General features: G+C 52.5%; 2 protein-coding genes and 1 pseudogene across 2 annotated transcripts, besides 14 other annotated features; 2 read left to right on the top strand and 1 right to left on the bottom strand.

Moving 5' to 3' along the window:
* Positions 1 to 52: part of a sequence feature (haploid, Esmeraldo-like haplotype) that runs on past the window's edge.
* Positions 53 to 803: a sequence feature (haploid, non-Esmeraldo-like haplotype).
* Positions 60 to 174: a sequence feature (T-rich).
* Positions 507 to 569: a microsatellite.
* Positions 570 to 663: a microsatellite.
* Positions 724 to 748: a microsatellite.
* Positions 743 to 1176: a mobile genetic element.
* Positions 804 to 2163: a sequence feature (heterozygous, non-Esmeraldo-like haplotype).
* Positions 1176 to 1198: a sequence feature (AT_rich).
* Positions 1431 to 1477: a sequence feature (T-rich).
* Positions 1482 to 2015, bottom strand: Tc00.1047053506625.50 (uncharacterized protein; the record flags this gene model as incomplete). Its single annotated transcript, XM_812877.1, has 1 exon — positions 1482 to 2015. The coding sequence occupies one exon, from the start codon at positions 2013 to 2015 to the stop codon at positions 1482 to 1484; it is 534 nt and encodes a 177-aa protein (XP_817970.1).
* Positions 1626 to 1724: a microsatellite.
* Positions 2164 to 11653: a sequence feature (areas not merged during assembly with more than two copies in the genome that could not be assigned to a particular haplotype).
* Positions 3154 to 3416: a mobile genetic element.
* Positions 3421 to 5274, top strand: Tc00.1047053506625.35 (annotated as a pseudogene).
* Positions 5391 to 5439: a sequence feature (A-rich).
* Positions 7343 to 11653, top strand: Tc00.1047053506625.19 (dispersed gene family protein 1 (DGF-1), putative; the record flags this gene model as incomplete). Its single annotated transcript, XM_812897.1, has 1 exon — positions 7343 to 11653. A coding segment is annotated over one exon (4311 nt), but the record flags the coding sequence as incomplete, so codon positions are not given.

Raw genomic sequence — 11653 nt, 5'->3', positions numbered from 1 at the left:
GGTTATACTAAGGTTTTGTTGACTCAAGAAAAGTAAAAGCAAGGAAGTCGCTTCCTATTAACAACAACAAAAAAAAAAAAAGCGATAAGAAAAAAAATACTAAAACAAAAAACAACAAAAGAAAAGGAGAGAAGAAAGAATATTCAAATGACAAGTCAAATATAAAAAAAAAAATCCCCTTCAAAAAATTTATTCCACGCATATATATAAAGAGGTCGTCAACCGTAATTACTCAGCATGTTCTAATTAAAAGCATCAAACACAAATTATGCCTACAATTTTTAAAGCCTTAATTAAACATCCGAGGGGAATTGAAGCAAAAAGCACACACAAAAAAAATCCTCGAAAAAAAAAAATCTTTACCTCCAATAAAATATTTATTTTCTAAATAAAACAGAGTGAAAAATCCTTTGAAAAAAACCGACCGTTCTTCAGGCATCAATATCTTAGCAATATTAACGGTGATGGCTTTACAAATTCCACTGCTATTACTAATACTGCTAGTAAATAATAATAATAATAATAATAATAATAATAATAATAATAATAATAATAATAATAATAATAATAATAAATAAATAAATAAATAAATAAATAAATAAATAAATAAATAAATAAATAAATAAATAAATAAATAAATAATCGTAAACGTAATAAATAAATCAAAATAATTCTATCAGCCACACAATAAAACAAAATAAATCATAACAGCTCAATAATAATAATAAATAAATAAATAAAAAATAAACTTCTGGGCAGCTGGCCGGATCCTGAAATAACCCAAGGAAACCAAACAAGGTAGTAGAAGAAAGGATTTTCGCGGAGTTAGTTCATTGCCTCCATTTCTTCCTTTCATTCGGTATATAAATTCTATTGACCATTCGCATGGTCTTTTGTACTCAGAAAATAATTACTTACGAAATGGCGGACTTTGGGGTCCTCCAACCACAAGACCCCGCCGCGTGGTGGGAATCAAAAGGGGGTTAGGGTGGAATGGCAAAATAAAAACAAATCTTATCTGGCCTCTATCGGCTCCCCGCCCCTACAAAGTCGCGTTCTTCCCAAAAGATTCATACGGTAGAAAGTATCATAAAGAATGCATTCATTTATCAGGATGTACACATACATTAATTAAGTTAGCCAGCTCTCCCGCGATCATCCTTTTCACAAGCTCCTAATAAAATAAATAAATAAATAAGGCAGGAATTTTTGTTTCTTTTCTCCATCAAGCTTTTTTACCATTAGAATCAAAGAAACCCTTTAGGAATCTCCAAGATTATATCAAGCTCATATGGCACTCACTAGAGCCAATATTTAAAAAAGAAAATAAGTATTTATGTTCAATTGAAATAATACACAGAACAATATAATAAAAAACTAAAAGTCCATACTTTTTCATTCTTTTCGCCTTTCTCCATATTTAAATGCATAGATAAAATAAAAAATCAGAAAATAAAATCAAACAGAGTAAAAAAAACACGTTACAAAACAGAACTATCACCATGAAGTAAATCATTTTCCAAATACGCGTTAAGCTGTTTCTCCATATTCGAGAGTGGAAGCATACTTTCCCATCCAAATACAACCATTAACCAGCAACAGTTAGTCTGTTCTACAATGGATCCATAATAATTAATAATTAATAATACTAATAGTGATAGCAATATTAATAATAATGGTAAAAACAATAATAATAATAATAATAATAATAATAATAATAATAAACAACTTTTTTCCTTTGTAAATTCCCAAGTGAATTTAGTGGCCCGCACGCCGGCCACCATCGTAGCGCACGTCTGCCTCACGCCAAGTGGGGATATGAAAGGAAGCCCCGGGCCCCGGAGAGGGAGTTGCAGCGAAGGGCGCGAAACACAACCACGCCACAAAGCCGCACCGGGCAAGCGCGGTGGCACGTCAATCTGTTGCCGCCGAGAATAAGTAAAAGAACAAACCAATGAATGAGGACATGAGAGAGAGAGAAGGCACATACCAGGAGCATCTAAGCTCCGTCGCATTTGCGAAGGGCTTTGCGTTTCCTCGCCGCGCGGAGGCAATGTTGGGCGCAGAGCGCTTCCACCTTGAAAAGAAACTGCGCCAGCATCTTTGTGAAGTAAATCCTCTTCACTTCCCCGGTTCCTGCCCCATGCTTTTTTTTTTTTATTTGGCGCCTGCGGATCCGGGCAGCGGAGTATACGCAGGGTTTTCCCATCGCGACGTTGGCGTCGGCCGTTTTCCGCGACGCTCGGTCCCTGATTGTTCTGCGTTTGAATACTTCATCGTGGCGCCAGGGGCCCGCCACCGAGGGACGCGGGCGCGAATTTTCGGGACGCCGAAAGCCAACCATTCCGCAGCGCAGCGCTCCGGACCTCCGTCACTGCCGCGCCGGGATTTGGTTGTCGCCACGCTGCCAATGCATGGGTGTAAATACCGCAAATGCTAGCGGCATTCTTGTTGGGGCAAAGTGTCTGGCGAAGGGGCCGTGGTAGGAAATACATGCGGAAGCCGGCATCGCGCGTACCATGGTCAATTGCCAGGCCTGACGGAGAGGGGGACCACAGCCAGTCACCTCCACACCCCGGTCGTGTGGGCGGACCGGGGGACACACGATCCAGGTCTCCCAGGACAAAGCGAAGAGCCCAACTGGAGACCCTTGCCCTGGCAATACCGGCCGCCCCAGCGTGCTACCACGGCCAATTGGACCCGGTATTTTCGGGGAAGCCAAGAGCCAGCAATGTTTCCCTCATGGAGCTGTTTTTGGCACAGGGCTGGCGGCATCCACCAGCGTCCAAGCCAGCCGCGTGTTGCCGGGTCAAATTACAGCCCCATGCTGTCCGGGAGCACGCGTTGCCGTGCCAAGTGCGGTCCGTAGAATTTATCTGCTAAATGGCTGGGAAAAAAACATGTCGCGCACTGTTGCCTTGGGCATGAGGTCTGTTGTTGGGGTTTGGTGAGATGTTTCATTTTTTATTTTTGTTTGGTGAGTATACTGGTGGAGGAGAATACTGTTGTCAGAGAGGTTTCATTAGTGCAGAATTTGTGGAAAGGCGGGGTATACTTCTCACCACGTCAGCGTATTAGGAAGAAAAAGGCGAAGCAAAAGTTTGTATGCAACTTTGTCAACCGACGTGCAACGCCTTTAGGATTTTGGTTCTACCCTGGCTCAGCCGGCCGCCTCAACGTGGTGCCAGGGTCTAGTACTCTCTTACTAGAGAGGAAGATAAGTGCCTGCTGTTGATGCTTCAAACCCGATGAGTGGTTGTTACTTAGTTTTACGGACCGGAAGGGCAGATGTTGGAGCCATTCTATAATGGCTGCCCGCGGAGTAAGGATATCATTGCTACTGAATTCCTTCGTACGCTTACCAGAGCTGCACAATTGAGGTGTAGTTAATACGACTGGTAAGAGCAGAAAAAAAAGATACTTCCAGAATTTATTGCGGGTGGTGGCGTTATTTCCGGTGCCAGGCTTTATGGCGTTGGCAAAGAATTTATTTCACTGTTCGAAAAGAGGTCTGATGTAGTGTCATGCATTCTTGCCTCTGTGCGCCTGAGTGAGCAGCGGAATTGGATAATTGATATGGTGAGGAGCTGGAAGGAAGTGAATACCGCCCTACGGAAGCGCAAGCCCAATGGCAAGGTTGATCTGAGTACAAAGGGTATGCTTAATGGTCCTGCTCCCACTGAAGGGCTTGTTGGCTGTTTGGTAACGTAACCGGTACCGAGCGGAGGGACGAGTACCTCTGCGTGAACGCAGTTTTCCATGGGGCATTGACAGGCGCGGAGCGGGGTGTGACGTTCGAATTTGCTGGGGCAGGAGATGAGTGGCTTGTTGGCAAAATGTCGCATAGTCAGTTGTGTAAATTTGCGAACAACATTTCCACTCTTTTGGCGACAGCGATCAACCATGGTGTGTCAAAGGAGGGTAGCAGAGCTGTGCTCTTGCACCTGTTGTACACGAAGGACAGGAACTGCGAAGTAAAATTGACAGGTAGGAATCCGGCGTTGTCAGACGATGATGACGGTAATTTGGGAACATGAAACACAACGTAACAGGTGGCCGTAAGAATGGGTATAAGCGGCGAATGGTATGTGTACGTGTTGGTGGGAGGACTATTTACTAAGAGGTCTATTCTGGCTTTTTCCTCAATTCGAGTAGGAACTCACAGAATTCCACATTGGTGGGGAACAGCGGGATGACGGGAGAGAGCAGTCCTTTGACGGTGCACGTTTTTTTTTGTACATCCGCGAACTGGCGGAGAAAGACATCGAGAGACTCATAGCCAGCAACGTCACGCTTCCAATACCACCTGCTGCTGGCTAATCAACCACAGAGTTGGAGGGTCAGACGGTATCCGGCGGTGCTGTGAAGGCCACTTCCGAGCGGAACGTTTGAGGCAAATTTTTTTTAACGATATGTGGGTGGGTGCCTAAATGTGTATCCATCCGCGCTTACAAGGTCTGTTTCTCAGGCAGGAAGGCACAAGGGAAACTGTTTCTGGGAATACTTTCACCCAGGACACGGTAAATCCACCATCACTTTATGCACCCAAATTCCCAATAGATGCAGAGGAACAACTGCGAACCGACGAAGACGAATCAGCAGACAAAAAAGGAAAAATGCACAAACACTGCTTGCAACGGCACCGAAAAGCGATGAACTCATTGACGCTGGACTACCCTGTGGGGACCATATCTCTTCCACGACGAAAGATGAAAAGAAGGAAAAGGGAAGACGGTGACAAAAGAAGAGCCGACTGGTGATGGTGAATCGAGGTCGCCGCAGCAAGAGTCCACTGTGCGCCAACTGCGGCAAGGCAATCCGCTTACGGCTGAGAGTGAAGATGTGCCGTCCCAGGTACCTGAGACCAGCAGTGAAAAACACACGACTGACCTCAAAGAAGAGGACGCTGCTCGCGAGGCAACAGTGGGTTCAGGTACCAGTCCTGCTCCACACAATGGCGCCGAACGGAATTCCACGAAGGGCATCCCCAAGACTTCTTAGTCTGGTGCAGCTGAAATTCTTCTTGGAAACGATAAGGAGGGGCGCCACAGGGAGTTGACACTGCACCGACTAATAAAAGCACCACATTTGAAGCGGATGCGATTCGCTGAGCGCACAATGCAGCGCCGTCCTCTGGCAACTGCACCGTTAATTTCTGGAACATTACTGACTTGAGACTCCATGGAGGAAACGGTGACACCGCCGTGCATGGATGTGTCTCGCGTGTTACTGCTTTTCCTGCTGGGGTTGTGGGGCATGACAGCCGTCATTTGAATAAAAAGGGAGGGATGAATTTGCGAGGCCTCATGGGAAATGACAAATTTTTTTTTCCTGGAGCTATTCTTTGCACTTTGAGGAATCTTTTTTATTTTGTTGGGAGGGAAAGGTCTTTTTTTTTTTTAATCTCATTTTTAATTTTTTTTTCACTGGTGTTTTTATGGGATAATCGGCATTCCATTTTTTTTTTTTTTTTCGTTTACCCCAATACTCGTTTCCCATACAAATTGCCATGAGTGACGGGTTTCCCTGTTTGTTTCCCTTTCTGTTCTGCCTCCGCGCGATGGAGAGTTCACTGCCGTGCGTCCCACGGATGGCAAAGCTGACGCGTCGAAGACAAGGCCGAATGCCGCATTAAATTTGCTGGGCGCGTGGGGTCGTGCAGCAGGGCGACCTCTTTTTTTCATTGCGCAGGTAATACTCATGCGCACATACACACACAGTCTTATTATTCTTTTTGACACGCGAAATAAAATTTTCTGCTGGGGTAATTTTGTTTTATTCTTTTTTGTTTCTTTGGGGTACTGCTTGAATCTTTTTCCATTGGAGCTTATTCTACTGCAAAGCGCTGCGGCTCACTTTTTTTTTCTGCCGCTTCCGCTTCCACTTTGTGTCACCGTGTTCCGTTGATTGTTCCTCCGCCGGCTTTGCTGCTGACATGCGCCATTCCTTTTTATTTCCTGCTAGAGGCACCGATGTTCCGCGAGGGCGGCCACTTGTGTTCCTCTCTGCAATGACGCGAGAGTGGCTGGGTGCACTCGGAGGGGAGCGGATGGTTTGCGCATGGCTCTTTTTTGCTGTGCGACGTGGGTGGCGTTGCTTGTGAGTACAGTTGAGAGCTTTTTTGCGACTGCTGCTAGGCCACGCAGTCAATACAAGAGGCTCTGCGGCGTGCGTGCGTGCTGATGTGTGAGTGTCCGCTTGATGCCCAGCACTGTGCCGCTCGCCGGAGAGTTGCTGCTGATGCGCTGTTGTTGTAGTGGGCGCTGTGCGTGTGCGGCACCGACGCTTCAGCTGTGGGTAGCGCAGGGAGTCCTTTCGCTGTACCCGTTTTTGTGGACTGCGACACGTCCGCGATGATGTGCGTGAGTGGGGACGACCGCGCATGATGCAGAGAGTTGTGTGCGGTCCACACGGCGCATTGTAGCTGCAACAGCGAGTGGCTGTTCGTGGCGTGGGTGGTCTTTCTCACGTTTTGCCAGGCACCGGTACCTTGCGAGGAGGGATTGTGGGGGCCCGCTGTGTCACTCCTCTACGTTTTTTGGGAGTGATGTTGGTTAACGTGCAGGAAATTGGCTTTAAGAAGACGTGAGGAAAAACAACAATTGGTGTGGATCCTTTCTCCTGTGTCTGGCTGCTCGCCTTCCGCTGTCCCTTTCTGTGTATGCCGTGTGCGCGCAATATGCCTGGACGCTGTTCGTCGTGCAACGCCGACGTGCGTAAGCGAGAAACGGCCATTCTTTGGTGGCAGAAGATACGCTCTCTACGTCCTTTTGTGCCACCAGCATTTTCTTTTGCGCGCTCGTTGACTGCCGGTTGCAACGCCGCCACGTGGTACTGTCTCGGCTCTTGTGCGTCTTTCGCGGCATCGGGACTGCTCTGTGGTAGAACCATTTGGCTGCAAGAGCGGTGCCAATGGCCATTTTACTTTTAGCTGGGATCCTGCCACTCTGCATGGTGGTTGTGTGGGGCTGCGTTGGCGGTGGAAGGGCGATGGTGTCACTGGCGTGATGGCGTCTGCGCTCCTTTTTGTCGGTGGTTGTGATGTGGCGGTGACTGTCTGTGGCCGGATGCCGCTGCGTGCCACTGTGTTGCTGTTGCTTTTGCCTCCATTTCCTCTGACCGAGCAGTTAGAGATAAATTTGCTTGACCAGCACAACTATCGTTTCAAGGTGTTAGGGATTACTTGCGGTATTAGGAATAGTATTAGAGGGATAACGATCTGGCAGAATTGTGTCGCTGGATTTGCTATCTGTAGAAAGGGATTTGTTGGACAGGAGTTACGTTCGACGGGACGAGTGCGACACACCACGACAGCTTTGTTTGTACTTGTTTGGGTCGGTGGATGCGGTCTGCGGTGGATGCGTGTCCGCGCGGCCGGCACTGTGTGCGGCACAGGGCCATTGCGGCTATGCGTGCGGCGCTGCTTGTGGTGTTGGCGCTGGTTGCGGTGGCGGCGTTGATGCCTGCTGTGTATGCGGTGGTGCTGCGACTGCGGGGCGGTACGGTGGACAGAGCCATCACGGTTGGCCGCGCCGTGGACACGGTGCTGATGGACGGCGTGTACATCACGAACGGCGTGGCTGTTGTGTTCGGCGTTGCGGCGATGCTTCCCGGCGCGCTGCGCATTGAACTGAGGAACTGCGTGTGCGACGGCGGTGCGCAGATCTACGTGCGGGGCTACAGCGGCGAGCCGGCGAGTGACCGGAGCCTGGAGGTGAGCGTGAGCGGGCTGTCCGGGAGCTACTGCTCGCTTGTGTTTTTGCACAACCTGCCGGCACACACGAACGTGACGGTCCGTGACTCGACGATTGTGACACCGGGGCCGATGCGCTACTCGCAGCTGAGCGGGCTGACGGACGCGGTGGCGTCGCCGCTTGTGCTGCACGCGACGTCGCTGTTGCAGACGCAGCTGCGTGTGAGCAACACTGTGCTGAGGTCGTTGCACGCGGGCGGGTCTGCGGTGTACGTTGGCGGCGGCGTAGACCTGCTGTCGAGCGCGGTGGTGCTTGACGGCGTGTCGCTGGAGGCGTCGGGCGGTCCGACCGCGTCCGCGATGCGTGTGGCGTCCTCGTCGCGTCTCAGCCTGCGGAGCCACTCGGTGTTCTCCGTGACGAACGTCTCTGTTGTGAGCAGCGGCGGCGGCCTTGTGCTTGGCGAGCGCCTCGCGGTGTCCGACTCGGTGCTGCGCTTCGTGGGCGTCGAGGGGTCTGTCGCGTCCTCGCTGGTGCGCTGCGACGGTGGAACGATCGATGCCGGCGGGTGGCTGGACCTGCACGACGTGTGGGCGGTGGGCGAGGCGTCGTCTGTGGCATCGCTGTCGGGGGTGACGCTGAGCGGCGGCACCGTGTCGATTGCGCGCTGCGCTGCCACTGGCACGACGCTTGTCTCCGGGCCGGCGATCACGAGCGGCGTCGTGTCGGTGCAGTGCGACCGTGCCGGTGGCCGTGTGCTGCAGAGCAGCGGCGACTACCGCATGGCCGGCCTGTCCTCCGTGAGCGTGGTGCCGTGCGACGGCTGTGCGGCTGCGCTTGCGTGCTTCGATGGACTGACGGCGTCGTTCTCTGACTGCGTGTGCGGCTGCCGTGCCGGCGGCGTGGGCGAGGCGTGCCTGCCGTTCGAAGTGCCGCCTGCGAGGTCCGGCGGTGGTTCGCGGGGCTGCGTGAGTGGCGTGACGCTGACAGAGTCGGTGACGGTTGGCGGCGGGCGTGCGACGGCGTGCTTCGACTCGGTGTTGTTCGGCGGGTCGATCACTGTGACGGTGGACCTGCGTTCGATGGACGCGTTCGCTGACGCGCTGAACGTGACGCTGCGCCACTGCGTGCTTGCGGGCGGCGCGCAGCTGCGGATTGGCGGCCTCAGCGAGATCACGGCGCGCCTGATGCCGCACGCCCTCGTCAACATGACGAATGTGACGTCACTGGAGGGAACGGTCGTGCTGCATGGCGCGATGCCGCCGAACTCGAGTGTGCTGCTGGCGAACTCAACGCTGCGTGCGACGGTTGGCGGGTCGCGGTACGTGCCGACGACCCCTGGCTTTGCGGGATCCCGGTGTGGCCCCGCGCTTGTCCTGGACGGTGTCCGGCTTCTGTCGACGCGGTTTGTCATGACGCGGTCGATGCTGGTGTGTGGCGGGGGTTCGTGCGCTGCGATCCTATTGGAGCGTGGCCTCGACGTGAACCTGTCCAGCGTTTTCTACATGGACAACTGCGCCGTCAATTCGCAGATGCACGTGATGTACGGTCTTGCGTCGGGCCTGCGTGTCAGCGGCGGCTCTGTGTTCTCCATACAGAACAGCTCGTGGAGTGCGCCGAGCAACGACTTCTACAAAGGTGCGTGTGTGTTTGAGGACGTTGCGGTGATTGGTAGCAGCGTGCTGCAGATTGTGTCCGGCACGTTCCGTCTTGGCTTTGCCATGCTCATCACAAACGTGCTGACCGTGACTGGTGGCAGCTGGCTGGTGCACCGCGACAACGAGTTCCGCACCGCCTACGTTGTGTACGTGGCCGACGAGAATGGCGTTGCGTTCCGCGATCGGAGTGTGTGGTCAATACTTCAGAACGACTTTAAGCACGGCTCGTACTCGTCAAACACTGTACGCATGACAAGCAAGTGGTCACCACCATCCGACTCGCGTCCGACCATCTACGGTGTGTGCAACGAGGCGAGGGGCTCTCCTGTGACGGATTACGGAGAAGACCTCAATATTGGGACGCCCGTGACGGTGTTGGACTGTGGCGCGTGTGCCATTGACGCCGAGTGCTTTGCAGCGAGGACGAGCAGCATCAGCGGCTGTGAGTGCGTGTGCGCTGCTGGCGGATACGGTGACACGTGTCTGCCAGCTGCCGTTCCGGACGGCCTTGGGCCGCTCCCGCTCTCAGATGCGAAGGACACGGAGGTCCGCTGCGTGCACGGTGGCAGCATCAGCTTCGTGGACTATCCTGATTCCGGTGTGCGTGGTCTGTGCTTCGTCAACGTGACTTTTACCGCCGCGATCGTGCTGGAACTGTGGAGCTTTGACGCGCCACAACAGACACTCAACATCACGCTGCTGCAGTGCGTCCTCGTGGGCCTGTCGATCAAGGGGAGTGGTGCGCGTGTGCACGTGAACGTGACATCTTCGATGTTGGATTCTGGTGAGTTGGAGTTCAGGGGCTATTTTGGCACGAGCTCCCAGATACTGGTGGTGGGCAGTGCGATTGTGTCGACGTTGAGCTACGCTATTGCCTTTTTGGATTTTTTTCTAGGTGCGAACACGACGCTGCTGCTGCTTGACAACCGCATTGAGGGAAGTAGTTACGCATTCTATATATCCGACACTGTTGTTGATGGTGGCGGAATCATTGTGAAGGGAAACACGCTGTTATCAACGGCAAATGAGGACGAAGTGCCGACGGCCGTTTTTGTTGAAACTATTGATGTGATGAAGGGCGGCTACCTTGACGTTGAGAACAACACGATGAGCGCGGCTAATGGCATTTATTTTTTTTGGGATACAAATGTGGGCTCCGCGGGGCTGCTGAGAGTGGCGGACTGCACTCTTTTTGGCAGCGTGGGCTCTTTTTTTCCCACGCTGTTGTATTTGGACGGCTCTGTGACACTTCAGGGTGGTGCGCAGTGGCGTGTGGAGGGCAATGTCGTGAGCGCAGCCTCCCTAATAACTATGGAAGATGCCTTGCAAAAAATTCTATTGTCGGGCAGCGGCACCACCGTGGCGCTCGCACACAACCGTCAGGTGGACGGGAGCATTGTCTTTTGCAAACTTCTTGCATCGAGCATTGTCGTGAAACCGCCTGCGCGGTTTGTGGTTGGATGCAACCTGCAGGGCGGTGAGGAGGTGTCGTATGACGGTGTGTTTCCGGAGGGCGTGGTGGTGTTTAGTTGTGGCACGTGCAACGACGACGCGGCGTGCTACATGCCCGGGACGGAGTCGGTGGACCGCGGCTCGTGCTCGTGCAGCTGCAAGGACGGATGGCATGGCGTGTCGTGTCTTCCCTTCGAGGTGCCCGACACGGTTGTGCCGCCCGTGGCGGAGAGAGCCGTTGACGGCGACACGAGCTGCGTGGTGAACCAGACGCTGACGAACCTCGCGCTGAACATGTGGAAGACGCACCACTGCTACGTGGGCGTGACATTCAGCGGCGTGGGTGCTGTGCTGACGTTTTCGTTTGACAGTATGCCGCTGCATCTCCCCATCAAAATCACGCTCACTGGATGCACATTTCTTGAGGGTGCCGTGCTGCAGTTTGTTGGGGGTGCTGCGGCGGCCGAGTCAGTCGGCGTCCTGATCCGCGTGAGCCGGACGGTGATGCGGTCCTCCATTGTCACTTTTTCACTTGCCCTCCCGCAGCACTGCGACATTGCCGTCACGGAGGTTGACGTGGTGCAGTCTTCCGCGGTCCATTTGCCGGACACCGTGAACAACATGTGTAGCGTATTGTTGCTGCACGAAGTTGTGTTGACTGCTTCTTCGCTGCTGGTCAGCAACGTCAGGGCGCATGCCTTGAGGTACGGTGGTTTTGGTTTGTACTCGTTCGGTACGCTGACGCTGGTGGGTGGCAGCTCGCTGTACGCGCGGTACTGCAGCTTTGATGGGTACATGCACCTGTTGTACGTGCCAATCCTCCATGCGAGTGACCACTCCGTTTTTGCGCTG

This window comes from Trypanosoma cruzi, genomic scaffold (genome assembly GCF_000209065.1).
Source record: "Trypanosoma cruzi strain CL Brener 1047053516675 genomic scaffold, whole genome shotgun sequence".
NCBI lineage: Eukaryota > Euglenozoa > Kinetoplastea > Trypanosomatida > Trypanosomatidae > Trypanosoma > Trypanosoma cruzi.
This window is presented reverse-complemented; position numbering and strand designations above follow the sequence as displayed.